The sequence below is a fragment of the Mesoplodon mirus genome (assembly GCF_964341445.2).
Source record: "Mesoplodon mirus genome assembly, chromosome: 5".
Taxonomy (NCBI): domain Eukaryota; kingdom Metazoa; phylum Chordata; class Mammalia; order Artiodactyla; family Ziphiidae; genus Mesoplodon; species Mesoplodon mirus.
The window spans coordinates 85,834,475-85,857,927 of NC_138980.1; the positions used below are offsets into that span (position 1 = coordinate 85,834,475).

Sequence of the window (23,453 nt, forward strand, 5' to 3'; positions counted from 1 at the left end):
GTCTGGCAACCCTTATATACTTACCACCAGCTCAGGTATTATATATTTATTGTATTTTTGTTTAGTGTGTATCTTCCCCTACTAGAATGTGCAGCGTTACCAGAGACTACAACAATGCAAGAGTGCCGGATACACAGGAGTAGCTGCTTACTGAATCTTGGTGAATGAATGAATGAACACACACCATAAATACAAGCCACACCATGTAATGAGGAAAAGTTACATGTCCCAGAATTCCTGACTTGTGAACAGAAACCATGCACACAAAGGCCACAGACACAGATAAGACACATCTCCACCGTGCTCCCCATGCCAACCCCACACTTACCACAGACTTAACTGATACACATCACTCACTCTTCCCACATACTCACAGTCACCACCCAGGCCTACATTACCAACAAGACAGTGACAGAGTAAGTACTGATTTGAATTAAATACTGGAGTATCCACTGGGAACCACACTCTCAACTGTGTGTATTCACTGCACCTGACACGTGCCAGACACTCGGTAAGTATTTGTGGACAGAGGACTGATGAACCCACCCTGAGCCTTTCATTCCTCCCTCAGGAATCTCGAAGTCACAAGAGGATCCCCCTCAGCTTGGATCCACTGTGGTGGCCAAAGGCTGCAGCCCAGGGGCAGGGGAGGTCTCCTCTGCCTCTACATACTTCTCCTGTGCTTCTTCTCCAAGCAATCTCATCTACACTGGTAAGGGCGCGGGGCTCCTCAGGTGAGGGGGTGCTTGGCTGTGAGGCAGGAGGCACACAGATCCCAGGGAGGCTGAGAGGAAACCCAGGGTCATCAGAGGTGATGAGGGCTCTGTGGAGGAGCCAGGGCAGGATGGCTGAGCTGTTACGAGGGCGTGGATCCCAGCTGAGTCTGGGGCGGGGGGGTGTGAATCCTGGTACTACCATGGTGGCGAAGTCAAGGAGCAGGGGCCGGAAAGGTCTGGGCTTGAGGTGGAGGGAAGAGGGACCAGATTAAGCATCTTCAGAGGAAAATGTAGGGTTTATCTTGCCTTTGCTTCCAGAGAAGGACAGAGTTCTGCATCATAGACCTCCAGCCTGAGAGCAGCACCATCCAGCTCAGGTCCACACAGCTCACACATACATCCGCTCTCCAGGCACAGCCCTTCTCAGAGCACACAGAAACCCCAAGCACCACAGCCCCATTCCACAAGTAATGCACCACCGATATTCCCAAAATCACACTCCTCGTCGTACACACATCCAGCCGCATCCCTCACATACCACAGCCCTCACCACCATACTCCACACCCCTGTATACAGACACCGCTCCAGTATCCCCCCACACGCACATGAAAAGCCCACAGATGACACCAGATACACCGCTCCATCCTACGGCCAACAGACACCAAGCTCACGACATAGCTACGTCATGCAAATGTCCCTCTCTCGTCTACCACACCTGCTCCCTCAGCTTCTGGCACGGCCCATGCATGTTATTATGTTTTTAATTTCCTTTTTCAGGAATCCGGAGATCACATCGAGACACTGCCCAGCCTACAGCACCCCTAGCCCAGGATCAGGAAGAAGGAGAGACCGCTCCCCCATCACACTGTGTCTCCTCCTCACCCTCTTCACCCTGTAAGAACAATCTGCACCCAGACAAAGAGGAAAGGGGCATGAAAATACACTACATGCAGGTACAAGTGAACAAGGGTGTAGCTGTCTCCTGGAAGACAAAGAAACCCTTGGAGTTGCCTGAAAAGCAGCTGTCGATAGAAGAAGTGATCCTTCCTGAGGACGTGTGCACAGTAGCCACTGACCCCTCTTCTGATGTGTCCACCGAAAGCCTCCTGTCTGACAGTGAGCCCACTGGGGAGGAGAAAGAGTATGAGGAAAGGGCAGAGCCAGGCAGCCCATCAGGGTCACCTGCAGTCGAGGAGAGACCCAGGGCCAAGACACCGGACTGGATGGTGACCATGGAGACCGGCTTCAGGTGCATGGCCTGCTGCCGGGTCTTCCACACCTTGGAGATCCTCCAGCAGCACGTGAAGGGCGGCATCCTGGAGGGCTTCAGCTGCCGTGTCTTTCATCTCAACATGGCCCAGTGGATGGGCAATGTGGAATCTGAGAGCACCCCTGAGGAGGAGGGCAGTGTGGAACCCAAGACCACCTCTGAGGACGAGGAGGACGAGGAGGACGAGGAGGACGAGGAGGACAAGGAGGACGGGGAGGACGAGGAAGAGAAGCTAGAAGGCCCCAGCCCGAAGAGACCCCGCAGGCAGGGTCTTTTCTCTCTTTTGAGTTCCACACAGCAACTGAGATTCATGGGACAGAAGATCCTGGAGACGGTGTGGCCTTGGAAGAGGTAAGGCTTGAGGCTGGCACTCTTCTGAGCCTATGTCACGAGGGCCCAGAGGAGTCTAAGGGAAGGGGCCGCACACATGTGCTGGTTTACCTAATGGCTCTGCAGGTGCATCAACTTGGGACACACCCAGCACTTCCAAAGGAATTGAGCTCTGTTGGCTTCAACAAGAATGTGGAGCCTTTTCCTAGGAGTTTTCTCAGGGTCTGCACGATGGACCTCAACTCTTAGAGGACGTACTGCCAGCAGCTCCTTCTCGGGAGAGAGAGCCAGGAGTGGTCTGAAGAGAGGACAGGGGCCCTTGCAGGACCGGAACTTTGAGGTGTGAGAGCCTTTGGCCTGAGCTGAAATCTCACCCGGACCACTGTACCTAGCCTTCTGTGACAAAGGGGAATATGAAAGAGAGTCACGTGGAAATGAGGTCCCCCGAGATATGGAAATGTTCCAGAACCTTCGTTGCGTGGTAGTTGATCTGGAGCCAAGCTCACTGTGGTGTGTGTGGCTCTGAGCATTAAGGCAACGCTGGAGGGTAACCCTGACCAGCAGAGCTTGGAGTGCTGCTTGTCTCTTCCTGTTCTACCTCATTTGTTTTATCCCTTCCAGGGAGAAGAAAGGACCCTCGGGATAGTAGCAGACAGAATGCCATGCTCTGAAGGAGGATGAAGGGACCGGCACTCAGTCTAACATCATATGACAATAGGAACATCATATGCAATAAAGGGCATTTTCCAAACCTTTCCTGGATGTTTGAGTTAATTACATTTTTCTATCTATGCATCTATCTATCAGTCGTCTACATCTGTATCTTTCAAGGTTTGTGAACAAGCTTTCACATAAGCGCTAGAAACGTCCGCCAGCATTTTCCAGAAGGAGGCCTGCAAATTGCTGGGGACTTCTCACAAATAGGGAATGGCCACAACCCCTGCCACACAGACTATGCGCGTGGCCCTCCTGACTTACTCCCACTCTCTCTCTGAATTTCCCAAGGTCTGAGATGAGGGTGCTGGCTGGAGGCAATGATCGCGTGCAGGCTGAATCTTCTCCAGATTCTGATTCTCTTCCTGGGCCTATCGTCCTCAAGCACAGTCTCCATGTCCCTGGCCACACTGATCTCTCTCCTTCAGTCCTTCCCTCCCTCCCTCTCCTGCCTCCCAGTACAGAGAATACTTTTTTGCATTTGAGACGACATTTATTTTTTGTGTACAGAATTCTCACCTGTTCTACTGTGGCCTCCGTTGTGAACATTCCAAAGCTGAGAATTTTCTTTTTTTCTCCCTCATTTCTGCTGAGTCTTTACCTTCCTAATGCAGTGAACTCAGAGTGCCTAGCTGACTGGAGGGGGAAAAAAATCCAGCGAGCAAAGAGAAATAATAAAAGAATATATCAGTTAATTTTTCATAGTGTTATCCAACTACATATTTTTAAAATTTTGGAATAATATTAGGAATACTCTCTGTATAAAAAACTGAATTATTGGGCTTCCCTGGTGGAGCAGTGGTTAAGAATATGCCTGCGAATGCAGGGGACATGGGTTCGAGCCCTGGTCTGGGAAGATCCCACGTGCCACGGAGTAACTAAGGCCGCGCGCCACAACTACCGAGCCTGCGCTCTAGAGCCCGTGTGCCACATCTACCGAGCCCACGTGCCACAACTACGGAAGCCTGCGTGCCTAGAGCCCGTGCTCCGCAACAAGAGAAGCCACTGCAATGAGAAGCCCGTGCACCACAGCCAAGAGTAGCCCCCGCTCACTGCAACTAGAGAACGCCCGCTAGCAGCAACAAAGACCCAATGCAGCCCCAAAGAAATTAATTAATTTTAAAAAATTGAATTAGTTTCAAGGGTACAATGTATAAAAGTACAATAAAAGCCCCCCTTCATTACCCCCCAACACCACTCTCCAGCTGGAATAGATATGCTGTGATACCATTTATAGTCGTACTACTACTACTACTCCCACCACAGCCGAAATCCTCTGAGCCCGGTGCAGCAGCTTCCTTTCACAATGCTAGGACCCGCCACAAGACAGATGATAATCCCTTTGGACCTTTCAAGGAGCGGCACCAAGGGAACAGTACCTGGGAAATGCCACTGACAGCTCAGAATATCCATGGCATTTCTAGAGCCTAGGCACTGCTCTCGCTCTGGGAATGAAGGTCCAAAAAGCACATCGGAGAATGTTCATAGTTGTAAACAAGCTCCACCTCTGAAACACAATCTACATAGAACCACATATACAAGCCTGCACAATGGATGAAGCCAAGGTCTCCTCCATGATTGCCCTTCTGACAACCTTATTGTCTCCTCAACCATAAAAGGTGACCTTGAAACTCACGACCTTGCCTTGTCACCAGAAACATCCAAGCTTGGATCACTCTTTCTAAGACCAGATACTTGCTCTCTGAACTATTAGAGACTTGTCACATACACAGAAGTAGAACAGGATTATTTCTATCTACCCGGGGACCTGGAGTCTTTCACATTGCTCCTGTTAAAACTCTCAGAACACCAAAACTTTACCTACAAAGGGTTCACGCTATGACACTCCCAGTTTTCACAAACCTTCTCATCTCTTGTGAGTCACATGCAGCCAATTCCAGGAATTGGAAACATGGTTGTGAGGATGAAACTGACTTTGGGGCTCCCCTTGGATATGGTCTTCCAGACTTACCAAAAGGCCATTAAGAGGAAGGTTTACCCCACCTCAGGGAAACCCGAGGCAGTACTTGCAGTCAAGGGCTGGCCATGGCTTCTGAGCTACATCCAGAAAGAATTTCATACTGTACCTGGATCTGCTGAAGCAATTCCTGACTGTCCGAGAGCCAGCATGTACCGCTCCTCAACTGCCTCCATTGTGGATCATCAGTAGGGCTGTCAGATTTACTAAATAAAAATACAGGATACCCAGTTAAACTTGAACTTCACATGAATAATAAGTCATCACTTTTAGTATAAGTAGATCCTATGTACTATTTGGGGCATACTTATCTTCAAAATGTACTCGTTGTTTTTCTGACATTCATATTTAACTAAACAGCCTATATTTTATCTGTCAACCCTACTCAGCAGAAATGATGGAGGCTTATAGAGATCCAGGAGACGCCTCAGCGCCTCCTCAGCTTTTATTTCTACGTCCTGGACAGTGAGCACGAACCTTCCACCCCCAGTCACTGGCCAGAATGGAGGATATTCTCTGTTTTAGAGCTTTTTCTACGTGTCATTGTTATTATCTTCCTTGTTTTAAAGAGATGTTTATTTTTTCCCAAACTTAATAGCTCATCCAAAAGTAGTTCAAAGCTCATTAGACAAGGGAAAAACAACATGGTTCTGAAAAGTGAAGGAAACCGCCTGGTGTTTAGTAAAGATGTAGTAGGGAGATTGAAAAAGCCAAACTTAATAAGCAAACCTCTCCAAGGGTATTTTCAGAGCTTGATACCCTCCCACACCCTGAAAATATCATTACATCAAGAAGGTAGAACCTGCTAACCAAATGTAAGGCTCCCATATGATTCTATCAAACTGAGGATGCTTCTTTACTAAGCAGTGAGCACACTTGCTGCCCCAGGGACCTTGGCAGTTGCAATACAGAGCTCTTCCCTTTGGGATGGAAACAGCAAGTTTTCCTGTGGTCTACACGCTGGCCCCAAAAATACTACACTCCCAATACTTGTCAACTTTAAGTATTTTTCTACATATCTCCATTTTTTCTGTTACTATCTGGACTACATCCTAGACTTGACATTACATCAATTGCATTCAAGAAGCTATTTTTAAAAGTTGGTAGGAAACCTTAAATCTAGAGCTTGCAGTCCCTGGCTTACTTTCATCCAGGTGCATAAGGGTTTTCAAAAGTAGTCAGGTTAACATATATGTGGAATTTAAGGAAAAAAATGTCATGAAGAACATAGGGGTAAGACAGGAATAAAGACACAGACCTACTAGAGAATGGACATGAGGATATGGGGAGGGGGAAGGATAAGCTGTGACAAAGTGAAAGAGCGGCATGGACATATATACACTACCAAACGTAAGGTAGATAGCTAGTGGGAAGCAGCCGCATAGCACAGGGAGATCAGCTCGGTGCTTTGTGACCGCCTGGAGGGGTGGGATAGGGAGGGTGGGAGGGAGACGCAAAAGGGAGGGGATATGGGAACATATGTATATGTATAACTGATTAAATTTGTTATAAAGCAAAAAGTAAAAAATAAAAAAATAAAAAATAAAAAATAAATGATTAAAAAAAAAAAAAAGTAGTCAGGTTAGTTACCCCGTATCACAGCCCCACGCTTGTGTCACAGATATAAAAATGGAACATGATATTTAAGGTTTTAGTTGCCAAATCATCGAGCCTCCCAGACAGAGGCAATAGAGCAAAATGATTACAGAGGCATGGATTTTGATTTGCTCCAGTGTCTTGGGCAAGTCACTTGGCCTCTGTATTTATTTGTACTTATCTGCACTTATCTGTCACTTGGGGGTTATAATTGTACCTGGTCCATGGGTACCTTGTACAAAAGATCTGTAAAGCAGTTACAAGAAACCGACACAGAGTAAGCACTCCACAGACATTGGCTATTAGCTATTGGACATATTTCTCCATGAAACAGATTACTTTATCAGTGGATGACTCGGTGGGAGACAGTGAATCACAGAATCACAGCATGTTGAAAGTGACCTAGTTCACACTCTTGTGTCAGAAAAAGAAAAGTGTGCATGTGTAGAAAATGTCTGAAAGGTTACATAACAAATAGTTCATCATGTTAACTTGGAGGATTAGAATAAATCAGGAAAGGAGGAAAGAAAACCTTGAGTGTCATTCAATTTCTACATCATTTGTGTTTCTACACTGAGACTCTGAATACACTGGAAGTGCAATTTTTTTGAATGTGGCGGGAAAAAGGTTTTCAAGTGTTCCTGATACATCCGTATTATTATTTCAGAATTGCTGGCATTTCTTGCCATCTTCGGATCTACACCCATTTGAGTCAGGGGGCCATTCTGGACGGAGGAGATAATAGAGCAGAAGTGAAGTGAGAGAAAAGGAGAGAAAAGATTTTCTCTTTTCTCTTCAAAGAGGAAAGGTCTTTGGAATGGGAACAACTCACAACCAAACTCTGGGGAAAGGATGTGATGAAAACGAGACAAACATCCTACCCCTGTGATGAGAAGGATTCCCTGGGCTGGATGGAGCGAGGTCACAGGTGGCTGGACAAGGAAACCAACTAGGGAGAAACACACACAAGTGCAGAGCAAACATCCCGAGGCCACTCAGCCTGACTCCATGCAAACATGTGTCCAGCAGCCAGCCCTTCACCTGTGGCTCCCCAGCAAGACAGGTACCTCGGGGGTGCCAACTCATTCTGAGTCCATTATGCCTGGCCATTCATAAACGGCTGTCTAACGTGTGAGGAATAAACTCTCAATGTTTATGAGGAAGTTGGGGAAGGAGATTGAAAGGTTACTTAAACGGAAAAAAAAGAAGTTCGGGAAGGCAGGATGGTAGAGAGACAAGAAAAAGACCTTACAAGATAGAAAGGATTTGCCAAAGAAGAGAAAGAAAAAGAAATGATTCCGAATGGGTTAACCTGCAGCTAGGAAGTTAAGGAAGATTATTGATGTGTGAAGACTATGGAATAAAGTGAATAAAATTTATCAGAAGTTGCTGAGACTATGGTAAGAAGCATGATTATCAAATTATGAATTGGCTGCAATGGCATTCTAGGGGGACACTAGGAAGGGGAAGCAAATGTTCATGAGATGACAGTGGCAGGTGGAGAGTTGTTTCAGGGGAAGATCAGTCTTGCAGTGTGTGTATCAGAGGAGGGCAAGTGTGAGCAAGCAAGGAAATACTAAGTGTATACGGTTCCTTCACTGAGTGCACCCAGCCCCGTGGTCAGCCTTGAGAACAAGCAGGACTTCAGGTACTGGAGCTACCATTTCATTCATCAAGACTTGAGAAGACACCCTTAACTCAGGTCTTCTCTTCAAACGCCATCTTTCCTTCTTGACCTTCATTTGGCCTCTTGCCTTAGCCTCAAGCTGTGGACTGAGGCCACAGAGCAAGATGGGTCACTAGTGTCCTCCATCCCCTAGCAACTGTGGTTCACATCAGTGGAGTCCCAAAGGCAATAACCAAGTAACAGACACAAGAGTGTATGAAGAAGAAGAGATTCTGATAAGGCTTTCTGTGACAGTGTGGGCCGAGTCGGCTGTATATGCCTGCTATCACCTGAATGATGAGCAGCCTTAGGGGAGAAGTGCTCAGAAGGCAGAGCCTGGCTCTCTAGAGGCTCTGCGTCCTCACAGCCCACTCCAAGACCTCAGTTGCAGCTTCGGCCCCCAATCTCTCTCCCTCTGCCTACTCACAGTTTTTGAAGTCTTCTTTCCTCCACATTTCTCTTGAGAGGTGGGGGAGGAAGATGAGGTTCAGGCCAGCTCAGACTCCCCTGGGATCCCAGCAGGATGCCTATCATGAACCTCCCACCTTCTAGGAAGCTCCTAAGATCTCCACACTTGGGGGAGGTTTCATTTCATCTGTGCTTCAAATTGCTGGCTGGAGATGGCCTGTTGGAAGCTGGCTAAAAGCAAGTAGGAATCTTCGGGCAGCCTGGCCCTTCTCGACTGTCAGACACCTTCAGGGATATTCTAGGAAACGTTGTTTGTTCTAGAGAAGGGAGGGAAACAATCCAATTGTCCAATAATGCTTGAATGGAAAATAAATGATGCTATACGCATGTGATGAAATAATATCAAACAGTCAAAAATCAAAGACCTAGATCTATATGGATTCACGTGGATAAATCCTGAAAACATAATATTGATTGAAAGAAAATAAGATCAAGAACGTTAGATTGTGATAACAGGTATGTAAGTATTTAAATATTTAAATCAATTCAACATATTGCTTCTATATATAGAGATGCAAGAAAATAAACTTTATCCAAAGAACACATTATTTACATTTAATATGTTCATTTATCTAGGAGACCCAAAAGAACCCACAGATAAACTAGCAGGAACTAATAAGACGGTTCAACAAGGCACACACATACAAGATCAATAAATTTTAAAAATCAATCAGGCTCCTCTACACTGGCGATAATAAATTAGAAACTGTAAAAGAAAATAAGAAAAAAAGAAGATCTAAAAAGAGTCACAAGAGCCATATAAATTATTTAGAGCTAAGCATACGTAAAAGTAAATATAACTAACAAACTGAGTACGACCACTTAAACTCCGCCCAACCCAAGGATTAAAAAACGCCTGTTCTTACTTTATGAGAACAGGCCCTCTTCGTAAGTAGCAGATCAGTAAGTGAGAGTGAATCAAAGAAACACAGCATTTGAAAAGTCAGCTAGGCCAAGCCTCTCGATCGCACAGACAGAAGCTGAAGCCCAGACAGGTTGAGTTCCTTGGTAAAGGGCCCAATGTCCTGACTCAAGGACTAGCATTTTTCACTCATTCGTAAGATACAATCAAATTCAGTACCTTGGAAAGAGATGGGAAAAAATGAAGAAATCAATGATATAGTTCCTCATCTTTAAGTACAGAAATAGCCGTGACAAAATTACAGGTATTGAGGGAAAATTGAAGCGCAGAGTTTAAAATGTCAATAATCCACAGGGAAACTGGAGACCATTTAAAATATTCATATTAAATCTCTATATAAGACATTAAAAGATCTCCAATCAAAATGTTCATTTTATAATAGATATGGTATGATACAATTTATAATAGATGTGGTATGAACCTTTCCCTTTCACGGGAAAGGTTCGGCTGGGAAAAAGGAATTGTTCTTGAAAACGGGGCCTGTGCTATTGCAGACACTGTGCTCAACCTAGGTCTACAGAATGCTCTGATGTCATCACTGAGGTCACAGAATCCTGCTGTGCGCCTGGCAACCTTGGAAACTTAACAGCCCTGGTGAGCACTAGGCAGCACTGCTGGTTCACTAAGTGGTACAAGTTTTTCAGCCATTTAGGAGACTTGACTATTTTTATTTGTATTGAATCATTTCAACGGATTGCCCAAGAGCCAACAAGGGCCAACCTGTAGGGAAGAGGAGGAGTTGGACATCTCTTGAGGCATCTTCTAAGGGAGACTTCTAGTTGGTACGATGAAACGGCGACAAAAGAGGAAACATCTGGAAAATGAAGAGTCCCAGGAAACTGCCGAGAAGGGAGGAGGTATGTGGGGGGCAACTTGTCTGGGGCATATGGGTTTCTGCCAAACTGAACCTTCTCTAGGAAGTGGGGGACTGAGAACGTGTCACCTGTGAAGCAGGGAGCGAGAGACCTTGTCTCACTGATGCTGCCGTATCCATCCGGAGGCTCCCTGTGGTGTGAGACGGCACAGAACGGCCAGATGCCCCTGGGAGATGGGAGGTCAGCTCCGCTGCTCTGAGGACTCTCTCCTGGGGCTGCCGGGCCTGGAGTTTTGTCAGACTCACAGCAGGCTGCATCCTGCTTGCACAGACCTAGAGGTGCAGCTTTTCTCAGTCCCCGATTTCTCTCTTATTCTCTTGGATCTTTCCCTGGGGTCATGAGGTGGGGGATGTGAAGGATGCAAGGATGCTGAGAGAGACCCATGAGTTGCTTGACCTCTTTTACCAAAGTGGAAAGAGAAGCCCCATGAGTTGAAGGCCCTGTTGAAAAATATGTTGACAAGTGGAATACAGTTCAAAAGAAGATTGTTTGTCTAGGGATGGTGTCATATTGAAAGCAAGGAGGTTTTATTCCTTCAACAGGAACAATTTCCCAAAGGAGACCAAGGGAAGGGAAGGGCTTTCCAGAGACTGAGACCGCGTGGGCAAGGGTGAGAAATGTCCTCAGGGTCCTGCGGGGAGCTCTGACAGCCACGGGCCACGTGATGCCTGCGTGCATTAAATGTAGGCGAGTAGCTTGCCCTGGGAGAGGGGTGGTCACCCCAAAGCTCCAGCTAGAGGCCTCTGCCCCAGATTAGAGCCCAGTAGCTCCTACCAGACCCAGGGCCCAGGAGACTGTAGGATGGGCCCTGGGAATGGAGCTCTAGACAGCAGGCAGATTTTCAGGCAGTGGCTGGGAGAGGCTGGGGAAGGCAATGACAGACAGGGGAAGGCAATGACAGACAGGGGAAGGCAATGACTGCCCCTGACCATTCAGAATATTTTTCTCTATGTTCCTGTGTGTGTGTGTCTGAGTGTGTGTGTGTGTGTGTGTGTGTGTGTGTTGTAGTGCAGAGAAGAGCAGGATGAATGGGGGTAGAGTGCTTATCAGATATAAGTCTGCGTGGTAAAGTTCTTGTCACCCTGGACCTGGGTGACACTCGGTGTATGTAAGAGTGTATACAGAACTCTTGTTAGGGGTGTTTTATGAGACAGTAACTCATACACCCATGTACACTCTGATACAGCAAAAATATCACACACCCCACATAGAACTTCCGTATTAAACCACACACAGCACACGGAGGTATATACACGCATCCCTCCTGTACTACGTTCTCATACAACCCACCTGTATCACAATCCTCTCCTCCAACACCAAACGCTGGAGATGAGATATGTATATAGACACACACACTATATATATAGGACACACACACACACTATATATATATGTATCTCCTCAACTCTCGCACACACACAGCTAACTTCAGCCATCTCTAAATACCTCTAAAAGAACCAGTCACGTGTCATACACACCACACTTGTAACACATTCTTGAGTAATGCCAGACCCGCTTTGTACAAACCACAGTAAACCACAGTCTCACTAACCCATGTCAGGGTTGCCAGATAAAATATGGGCTATCCAGTTCAATTTGAATTCCAGATAAACAACAAGTAAGTTTTCAGTATCAGTATGTCCGAAATATTGTATGGGCCATACTTACACTAAAAATAAGTAAGACCAAATACTGCATGGGAATACTTACACTAAAAAATTATTCTGGGTTTATCTGAAACTGAAATTTAACTGGGTGCCCTGTATTTTTCTTCGCTTAGTCTGGCAACCCTTATATACTTACCACCAGCTCAGGTATTATATATTTATTGTATTTTTGTTTAGTGTGTGTCTTCCCCTACTAGAATGTGCAGCGTTACCAGAGACTACAACAATGCAAGAGTGCCGGATACACAAGAGTAGCTGCTTACTGAATCTTGGTGAATGAATGAATGAACACACACCATAAATACAAGCCACACCATGTAATGAGGAAAAGTTACATGTCCCAGAATTCCTGACTTGTGAACAGAAACCATGCACACAAAGGCCACAGACACAGATAAGACACATCTCCACCGTGCTCCCCATGCCAACCCCACACTTACCACAGACTTAACTGATACACATCACTCACTCTTCCCACATACTCACAGTCACCACCCAGGCCTACATTACCAACAAGACAGTGACAGAGTAAGTACTGATTTGAATTAAATACTGGAGTATCCACTGGGAACCACACTCTCAACTGTGTGTATTCACTGCACCTGACATGTGCCAGACACTCGGTAAGTATTTGTGGACAGAGGACTGATGAACCCACCCTGAGCCTTTCATTCCTCCCTCAGGAATCTCGAAGTCACAAGAGGATCCCCCTCAGCTTGGATCCACTGTGGTGGCCAAAGGCTGCAGCCCAGGGGCAGGGGAGGTCTCCTCTGCCTCTACATACTTCTCCTGTGCTTCTTCTCCAAGCAATCTCATCTACACTGGTAAGGGCGCGGGGCTCCTCAGGTGAGGGGGTGCTTGGCTGTGAGGCAGGAGGCACACAGATCCCAGGGAGGCTGAGAGGAAACCCAGGGTCATCAGAGGTGATGAGGGCTCTGTGGAGGAGCCAGGGCAGGATGGCTGAGCTGTTACGAGGGCGTGGATCCCAGCTGAGTCTGGGGTGGGGGTGTGTGAATCCTGGTACTACCATGGTGGCGAAGTCAAGGAGCAGGGGCCGGAAAGGTCTGGGCTTGAGGTGGAGGGAAGAGGGACCAGATTAAGCATCTTCAGAGGAAAATGTAGGGTTTATCTTGCCTTTGCTTCCAGAGAAGGACAGAGTTCTGCATCATAGACCTCCAGCCTGAGAGCAGCACCATCCAGCTCAGGTCCACACAGCTCACACATACATCCGCCCTCCAGGCACAGCCCTTCTCAGAGCACACAGAAACCCCAAGCACCACAGCCCCATTCCACAAGTAATGCACCACCGATATTCCCCAAATCACACTCCTCGTCGTACACACATCCAGCCGCATCCCTCACATACCACAGCCCTCACCACCATACTCCACACCCCTGTATACAGACACCGCTCCAGTATCCCCCCACACGCACATGAAAAGCCCACAGATGACACCAGATACACCGCTCCATCCTACGGCCAACAGACACCAAGCTCACGACATAGCTACCTCATGCAAATGTCCCTCTCTCGTCTACCACACCTGCTCCCTCAGCTTCTGGCACGGCCCATGCATGTTATTATGTTTTTAATTTCCTTTTTCAGGAATCCGGAGATCACATCGAGACACTGCCCAGCCTACAGCACCCCTAGCCCAGGATCAGGAAGAAGGAGAGACCGCTCCCCCATCACACTGTGTCTCCTCCTCACCCTCTTCACCCTGTAAGAACAATCTGCACCCAGACAAAGAGGAAAGGGGCATGAAAATACACTACATGCAGGTACAAGTGAACAAGGGTGTAGCTGTCTCCTGGAAGACAAAGAAACCCTTGGAGTTGCCTGAAAAGCAGCTGTCGATAGAAGAAGTGATCCTTCCTGAGGACGTGTGCACAGTAGCCACTGACCCCTCTTCTGATGTGTCCACCGAAAGCCTCCTGTCTGACAGTGAGCCCACTGGGGAGGAGAAAGAGTATGAGGAAAGGGCAGAGCCAGGCAGCCCATCAGGGTCACCTGCAGTCGAGGAGAGACCCAGGGCCAAGACACCGGACTGGATGGTGACCATGGAGACCAGCTTCAGGTGCATGGCCTGCTGCCGGGTCTTCCACACCTTGGAGATCCTCCAGCAGCACGTGAAGGGCGGCGTCCTGGAGGGCTTCAGCTGCCGTGTCTTTCATCTCAACATGGCCCAGTGGATGGGCAATGTGGAATCTGAGAGCACCCCTGAGGAGGAGGGCAGTGTGGAACCCAAGACCACCTCTGAGGACGAGGAGGACGAGGAGGACGAGGAGGACGAGGAGGACAAGGAGGACGGGGAGGACGAGGAAGAGAAGCTAGAAGGCCCCAGCCCGAAGAGACCCCGCAGGCAGGGTCTTTTCTCTCTTTTGAGTTCCACACAGCAACTGAGATTCATGGGACAGAAGATCCTGGAGACGGTGTGGCCTTGGAAGAGGTAAGGCTTGAGGCTGGCACTCTTCTGAGCCTATGTCACGAGGGCCCAGAGGAGTCTAAGGGAAGGGGCCGCACACATGTGCTGGTTTACCTAATGGCTCTGCAGGTGCATCAACTTGGGACACACCCAGCACTTCCAAAGGAATTGAGCTCTGTTGACTTCAACAAGAATGTGGAGCCTTTTCCTAGGAGTTTTCTCAGGGTCTGCACGATGGGCCTCAACTCTTAGAGGACGTACTGCCAGCAGCTCCTTCTCGGCAGAGAGAGCCAGGAGTGGTCTGAAGAGAGGACAGGGGCCCTTGCAGGACCGGAACTTTGAGGTCTGAGAGCCTTGGGCCTGAGCTGAGATCTCACCCGGACCACTGTACCTAGCCTTCTGTGACAAAGGGGAATATGAAAGAGAGTCACGTGGAAATGAGGTCCCCCGAGATATGGAAATGTTCCAGAACCTTCGTTGCGTGGTAGTTGATCTGGAGCCAAGCTCACTGTGGTGTGTGTGGCTCTGAGCATTAAGGCAACGCTGGAGGGTAACCCTGACCAGCAGAGCTTGGAGTGCTGCTTGTCTCTTCCTGTTCTACCTCATTTGTTTTATCCCTTCCAGGGAGAAGAAAGGACCCTCGGGATACTAGCAGACAGAATGCCGTGCTCTGAAGGAGGATGAAGGGACCGGCACTCAGTCTAACATCATATGACAATAGAAACGTCCTATGCAATAAAGGGCATTTTCCAAACCTTTCCTGGAGGTTTTATTTAATTACATTTTTCTATCTATGCATCTATCTGTCATCTACATCTGTATCTTTCAAGGTTTGTGAACAAGCTTTCACATAAGCACTAGAGACGTCCGCCAGCATTTTCCAGAAGAGGCCTGCAAATTGCTGGCGACTCCTCACAAATAGGGAATGGCCACAACCCCTGCCACACAGACTATGCCCGTGGCCCTCCTGACTTACTCCCACTCTCTCTCTGAATTTCCCAAGGTCTGAGATGAGGGTGCTGGCTGGAGGCAATGATCACGTGCAGGCTGAATCTTCTCCAGATTCTGATTCTCTTCCTGGGCCTATCGTCCTCAAGCACAGTCTCCATGTCCCTGGCCACACTGATCTCTCTCCTTCAGTCCTTCCCTCCCTCCCTCTCCTGCCTCCCAGTGCAGAGAATACTTTTTTGCATTTGAGACGACATTTATTTTTCGTTCACACAATTCTCACCTGTTCTACTGTGGCCTCCGTTGTGAACATTCCAAAGCTGAGAATTTTCTTTTTTTCTCCCTCATTTCTGCTGAGTCTTTACCTTCCTAATGCAGTGAACTCAGAGTGCCTAGCTGACTGGAGGGGGAAAAAAATCCAGCGAGCAAAGAGAAATAATAAAAGAATATATCAGTTAATTTTTCATAGTGTTATCCAACTACATATTTTTAAAATTTTGGAATAATATTAGGAAAACTCTCTGTATAAAAAACTGAATTATTGGGCTTCCCTGGTGGAGCAGTGGTTAAGAATATGCCTGCGAATGCAGGGGACATGGGTTCGAGCCCTGGTCTGGGAAGATCCCACGTGCCACGGAGTAACTAAGGCCGCGCGCCACAACTACCGAGCCTGCGCTCTAGAGCCCGTGTGCCACATCTACCGAGCCCACGTGCCACAACTACGGAAGCCTGCATGCCTAGAGCCCGTGCTCCGCAACAAGAGAAGCCACTGCAATGAGAAGCCCGTGCACCACAGCCAAGAGTAGCCCCTGCTCACTGCAACTAGAGAACGCCCGCTAGCAGCAACAAAGACCCAATGCAGCCCCAAAGAAATTAATTAATTTTAAAAAATTGAATTAGTTTCAAGGGTACAATGTATAAAAGTACAATAAAAGCCCCCCTTCATTACCCCCCAACACCACTCTCCAGCTGGAATAGATATGCTGTGATACCATTTATAGTCGTACTACTACTACTACTCCCACCACAGCCGAAATCCTCTGAGCCCGGTGCAGCAGCTTCCTTTCACAATGCTAGGACCCGCCACAAGACAGATGATAATCCCTTTGGACCTTTCAAGGAGCGGCACCAAGGGAACAGTACCTGGGAAATGCCACTGACAGCTCAGAATATCCATGGCATTTCTAGAGCCTAGGCACTGCTCTCGCTCTGGGAATGAAGGTCCAAAAAGCACATCGGAGAATGTTCATAGTTGTAAACAAGCTCCACCTCTGAAACACAATCTACATAGAACCACATATACAAGCCTGCACAATGGATGAAGCCAAGGTCTCCTCCATGATTGCCCTTCTGACAACCTTATTGTCTCCTCAACCATAAAAGGTGACCTTGAAACTCACGACCTTGCCTTGTCACCAGAAACATCCAAGCTTGGATCACTCTTTCTAAGACCAGATACTTGCTCTCTGAACTATTAGAGACTTGTCACATACACAGAAGTAGAACAGGATTATTTCTATCTACCCGGGGACCTGGAGTCTTTCACATTGCTCCTGTTAAAACTCTCAGAACACCAAAACTTTACCTACAAAGGGTTCACGCTATGACACTCCCAATTTTCACAAACCTCCTCATCTCTTGTGAGTCACATGCAGCCAATTCCAGGAATTGGAAACATGGTTGTGAGGATGAAACTGACTTTGGGGCTCCCCTTGGATATGGTCTTCCAGACTTACCAAAAGGCCATTAAGAGGAAGGTTTACCCCACCTCAGGGAAACCCGAGGCAGTACTTGCAGTCAAGGGCTGGCCATGGCTTCTGAGCTACATCCAGAAAGAATTTCATACTGTACCTGGATCTGCTGAAGCAATTCCTGACTGTCCGAGAGCCAGCATGTACCGCTCCTCAACTGCCTCCATTGTGGATCATCAGTAGGGCTGTCAGATTTACTAAATAAAAATACAGGATACCCAGTTAAACTTGAACTTCACATGAATAATAAGTCATCACTTTTAGTATAAGTAGATCCTATGTACTATTTGGGGCATACTTATCTTCAAAATGTACTCGTTGTTTTTCTGACATTCATATTTAACTAAACAGCCTATATTTTATCTGTCAACCCTACTCAGCAGAAATGATGGAGGCTTATAGAGATCCAGGAGACGCCTCAGCGCCTCCTCAGCTTTTATTTCTACGTCCTGGACAGCGAGCACGAACCTTCCACCCCCAGTCACTGGCCAGAATGGAGGATATTCTCTGTTTTAGAGCTTTTTCTACGTGTCATTGTTATTATCTTCCTTGTTTTAAAGAGATGTTTATTTTTTCCCAAACTTAATAGCTCATCCAAAAGTAGTTCAAAGCTCATTAGACAAGGGAAAAACAACATGGTTCTGAAAAGTGAAGGAAACCGCCTGGTGTTTAGTAAAGATGTAGTAGGGAGATTGAAAAAGCCAAACTTAATAAGCAAACCTCTCCAAGGGTATTTTCAGAGCTTGATACCCTCCCACACCCTGAAAATATCATTACATCAAGAAGGTAGAACCTGCTAACCAAATGTAAGGCTCCCATATGATTCTATCAAACTGAGGATGCTTCTTTACTAGGCAGTGAGCACACTTGCTGCCCCAGGGACCTTGGCAGTTGCAATACAGAGCTCTTCCCTTTGGGATGGAAACAGCAAGTTTTCCTGTGGTCTACACGCTGGCCCCAAAAATACTACACTCCCAATACTTGTCAACTTTAAGTATTTTTCTACATATCTCCATTTTTTCTGTTACTATCTGGACTACATCCTAGACTTGACATTACATCAATTGCATTCAAGAAGCTATTTTTAAAAGTTGGTAGGAAACCTTAAATCTAGAGCTTGCAGTCCCTGGCTTACTTTCATCCAGGTGCATCAGGGTTTTCAAAAGTAGTCAGGTTAACATATATATGGAATTTAAGAAAAAAAATGTCATGAAGAACATAGGGGTAAGACAGGAATAAAGACACAGACCTACTAGAGAATGGACATGAGGATATGGGGAGGGGGAAGGGTAAGCTGTGACAAAGTGAAAGAGCGGCATGGACATATATACACTACCAAACGTAAGGTAGATAGCTAGTGGGAAGCAGCCGCATAGCACAGGGAGATCAGCTCGGTGCTTTGTGACCGCCTGGAGGGGTGGGATAGGGAGGGTGGGAGGGAGACGCAAAAGGGAGGGGATATGGGAACATATGTATATGTATAACTGATTAAATTTGTTATAAAGCAAAAAGTAAAAAATAAAAAAATAAAAAATAAAAAATAAATGATTAAAAAAAAAAAAAAGCAGTCAGGTTAGTTACCCCGTATCACAGCCCCACGCTTGTGTCACAGATATAAAAATGGAACATGATATTTAAGGTTTTAGTTGCCAAATCATCGAGCCTCCCAGACAGAGGCAATAGAGCAAAATGATTACAGAAGCATGGATTTTGATTTGCTCCAGTGTCTTGGGCAAGTCACTTGGCCTCTGTATTTATTTGTACTTATCTGCACTTATCTGTCACTTGGGGGTTATAATTGTACCTGGTCCATGGGTACGTTGTACAAAAGATCTGTAAAGCAGTTACAAGAAACCGACACAGAGTAAGCACTCCACAGACATTGGCTATTAGCTATTGGACATATTTCTCCATGAAACAGATTACTTTATCAGTGGATGACTCGGTGGGAGACAGTGAATCACAGAATCACAGCATGTTGAAAGTGACCTAGTTCACACTCTTGTGTCAGAAAAAGAAAAGTGTGCATGTGTAGAAAATGTCTGAAAGGTTACATAACAAATAGTTCATCATGTTAACTTGGAGGATTAGAATAAATCAGGAAAGGAGGAAAGAAAACCTTGAGTGTCATTCAATTTCTACATCATTTGTGTTTCTACACTGAGACTCTGAATACGCTGGAAGTGCAATTTTTTTGAATGTGGCGGGATAAAGGTTTTCAAGTGTTCCTGATACATCCGTATTATTATTTCAGAATTGCTGGCATTTCTTGCCATCTTCGGATCTACACCCATTTGAGTCAGGGGGCCATTCTGGACGGAGGAGATAATAGAGCAGAAGTGAAGTGAGAGAAAAGGAGAGAAAAGATTTTCTCTTTTCTCTTCAAAGAGGAAACGTCTTTGGAATGGGAACAACTCACAACCAAACTTTGGGGAAAGGATGTGATGAAAACGAGACAAACATCCTACCCCTGTGATGAGAAGGATTCCCTGGGCTGGATGGAGCGAGGTCACAGGTGGCTGGACAAGGAAACCAACTAGGGAGAAACACACACAAGTGCAGAGCAAACACCCCGAGGCCACTTAGCCTGACTCCATGCAAACATGTGTCCAGCAGCCAGCCCTTCACCTGTGGCTCCCCAGCAAGACAGGTACCTCGGGGGTGCCAACTCATTCTGAGTCCATTATGCCTGGCCATTCATAAACGGCTGTCTAACGTGTGAGGAATAAACTCTCAATGTTTATGAGGAAGTTGGGGAAGGAGATTGAAAGGTTACTTAAACGGAAAAAAAAGAAGTTCGGGAAGGCAGGATGGTAGAGAGACAAGAAAAAGACCTTACAAGATAGAAAGGATTTGCCAAAGAAGAGAAAGAAAAAGAAATGATTCCGAATGGGTTAACCTGCAGCTAGGAAGTTAAGGAAGATTATTGATGTGTGAAGACTATGGAATAAAGTGAATAAAATTTATCAGAAGTTGCTGAGACTATGGTAAGAAGCATGATTATCAAATTATGAATTGGCTGCAATGGCATTCTAGGGGGACACTAGGAAGGGGAAGCAAATGTTCATGAGATGACAGTGGCAGGTGGAAAGTTGTTTCAGGGGAAGATCAGTCTTGCAGAGTGTGTATCAGAGGAGGGCAAGTGTGAGCAAGCAAGGAAATACTAAGTGTATACGGTTCCTTCACTGAGTGCACCCAGCCCCGTGGTCAGCCTTGAGAACAAGCAGGACTTCAGGTACTGGAGCTACCATTTCATTCATCAAGACTTGAGAAGACACCCTTAACTCAGGTCTTCTCTTCAAACGCCATCTTTCCTTCTTGACCTTCATTTGGCCTCTTGCCTTACCCTCAAGCTGTGGACTGAGGCCACAGAGCAAGATGGGTCACTAGTGTCCTCCATCCCCTAGCAACTGTGGTTCACATCAGTGGAGTCCCAAAGGCAATAACCAAGTAACAGACACAAGAGTGTATGAAGAAGAAGAGATTCTGATAAGGCTTTCTGTGACAGTGTGGGCCGAGTCGGCTGTATATGCCTGCTATCACCTGAATGATGAGCAGCCTTAGGGGAGAAGTGCTCAGAAGGCAGAGCCTGGCTCTCTAGAGGCTCTGCGTCCTCACAGCCCACTCCAAGACCTCAGTTGCAGCTTCGGCCCCCAATCTCTCTCCCTCTGCCTACTCACAGTTTTTGAAGTCTTCTTTCCTCCACATTTCTCTTGAGAGGTGGGGGAGGAAGATGAGGTTCAGGCCAGCTCAGACTCCCCTGGGATCCCAGCAGGATGCCTATCATGAACCTCCCACCTTCTAGGAAGCTCCTAAGATCTCCACACTTGGGGGAGGTTTCATTTCATCTGTGCTTCAAATTGCTGGCTGGAGATGGCCTGTTGGAAGCTGGCTAAAAGCAAGTAGGAATCTTCGGGCAGCCTGGCCCTTCTCGACTGTCAGACACCTTCAGGGATATTCTAGGAAACGTTGTTTGTTCTAGAGAAGGGAGGGAAACAATCCAATTGTCCAATAATGCTTGAATGGAAAATAAATGATGCTATACGCATGTGATGAAATAATATCAAACAGTCAAAAAACAAAGACCTAGATCTATATGGATTCACGTGGATAAATCCCGAAAACATAATATTGATTGAAAGAAAATAAGATCAAGAACGTTAGATTGTGATAACAGGTATGTAAGTATTTAAATATTTAAATCAATTCAACATATTGCTTCTATATATAGAGATGCAAGAAAATAAACTTTATCCAAAGAACACATTATTTACATTTAATATGTTCATTTATCTAGGAGACCCAAAAGAACCCACAGATAAACTAGCAGGAACTAATAAGACGGTTCAACAAGGCACACACATACAAGATCAATAAATTTTAAAAATCAATCAGGCTCCTCTACACTGGCGATAATAAATTAGAAACTGTAAAAGAAAATAAGAAAAAAAGAAGATCTAAAAAGAGTCACAAGAGCCATATAAATTATTTAGAGCTAAGCATACGTAAAAGTAAATATAACTAACAAACTGAGTACGACCACTTAAACTCCGCCCAACCCAAGGATTAAAAAACGCCTGTTCTTACTTTATGAGAACAGGCCCTCTTCTTAAGTAGCAGATCAGTAAGTGAGAGTGAATCAAAGAAACACAGCATTTGAAAAGTCAGCTAGGCCAAGCCTCTCGATCGCACAGACAGAAGCTGAAGCCCAGACAGGTTGAGTTCCTTGGTAAAGGGCCCAATGTCCTGACTCAAGGACTAGCATTTTTCACTCATTCGTAAGATACAATCAAATTCAGTACCTTGGAAAGAGATGGGAAAAAATGAAGAAATCAATGATATAGTTCCTCATCTTTAAGTACAGAAATAGCCGTGACAAAATTACAGGTATTGAGGGAAAATTGAAGCGCAGAGTTTAAAATGTCAATAATCCACAGGGAAACTGGAGACCATTTAAAATATTCATATTAAATCTCTATATAAGACATTAAAAGATCTCCAATCAAAATGTTCATTTTATAATAGATATGGTATGATACAATTTATAATAGATGTGGTATGAACCTTTCCCTTTCATGGGAAAGGTTCGGCTGGGAAACAGGAATTGTTCTTGAAAACGGGGCCTGTGCTATTGCAGACACTGTGCTGTACCTAGGTCAACAGAATGCTCCCATGTCATCATTGAGGTCACAGAATCCTGCTGTGCGCCTGGCAACCTTGGAAACTTAACAGCCCTGGTGAGCACTAGGCAGCACTGCTGGTTCACTAAGTGGTACAAGTTTTTCAGCCATTTAGGAGACTTGACTATTTTTATTTGTATTGAATCATTTCAACGGATTGCCCAAGAGCCAACAAGGGCCAACCTGTAGGGAAGAGGAGGAGTTGGACATCTCTTGAGGCATCTTCTAAGGGAGACTTCTAGTTGGTACGATGAAACGGCGACAAAAGAGGAAACATCTGGAAAATGAAGAGTCCCAGGAAACTGCCGAGAAGGGAGGAGGTATGTGGGGGGCAACTTGGCTGGGGCACATGGGTTTCTGCCAAACTGAACCTTCTCTAGGAAGAGGGGGACTGAGAACGTGTCACCTGTGAAGCAGGGAGCGAGAGACCTTGTCTCACTGATGCTGCCGTATCCATCCGGAGCATTCCTGTGGTGTGAGACGGCACAGAACGGCCAGATGCCCCCTGGGAGATGGGAGGTCAGCTCCGCTGCTCTGAGGACTCTCTCCTGGGGCAGCCGGGCCTGGAGCTTTGTCGGACTCACAGCAGGCTGCATCCTGCTTGCACAGACCTAGAGGTGCAGCTTTTCTCAGTCCCCGATTTCTCTCTTATTCTCTTGGATCTTTCCCTGGGGTCATGAGGTGGGGGATGTGAAGGATGCAAGGATGCTGAGAGAGACCCATGAGTTGCTTGGCCTCTTTTACCAAAGTGGAAAGAGAAGCCCCATGAGTTGAAGACCCTGTTGAAAAATATCTTGACAAGTGGAATGCACTTCGAAAGACGATTGTTTGCCTAGGGATGGTGTCATATTGAAAGCAAGGAGGTTTTATGCCTTCAACAGGAACAATTTCCCAAAGGAGACCAAGGGAAGGGAAGGGCTTTCCAGAGACTGAGACCGCGTGGGC

General features: G+C 46.3%; 2 protein-coding genes and 1 long non-coding RNA gene across 3 annotated transcripts in view; 2 read left to right on the forward strand and 1 right to left on the reverse strand.

Annotated features, from left to right (window-relative positions):
- Positions 1–23,453, reverse strand: part of LOC309804115 — a 100,502-nt gene that overhangs the window by 70,085 nt on the left and 6,964 nt on the right. Inside the window, exons 2-5 of the long non-coding RNA XR_014294080.1 lie at positions 21,009–21,306; positions 17,429–17,525; positions 8,699–8,996; positions 5,119–5,215 (exon numbers count right to left, since the gene is read on the reverse strand). This is a non-coding gene — a long non-coding RNA (uncharacterized lncRNA). The remainder of the gene's footprint in view (positions 1–5,118; positions 5,216–8,698; positions 8,997–17,428; positions 17,526–21,008; positions 21,307–23,453) is intronic.
- On the forward strand, positions 947–2,982 carry LOC309804110 (protein FAM170A-like). Its single transcript, XM_082621219.1, has 2 exons — positions 947–2,338; positions 2,939–2,982. Exons 1-2 carry the CDS (start codon positions 1,650–1,652, stop codon positions 2,961–2,963), a joined length of 714 nt encoding a protein of 237 aa, XP_082477345.1. The 5' UTR covers positions 947–1,649; the 3' UTR covers positions 2,964–2,982.
- Positions 13,770–15,771, forward strand: LOC309804112 (protein FAM170A-like). The gene has a single exon (XM_082621221.1). The coding sequence runs from the start codon at positions 13,965–13,967 to the stop codon at positions 14,655–14,657; it is 693 nt and encodes a 230-aa protein (XP_082477347.1). The 5' UTR covers positions 13,770–13,964; the 3' UTR covers positions 14,658–15,771.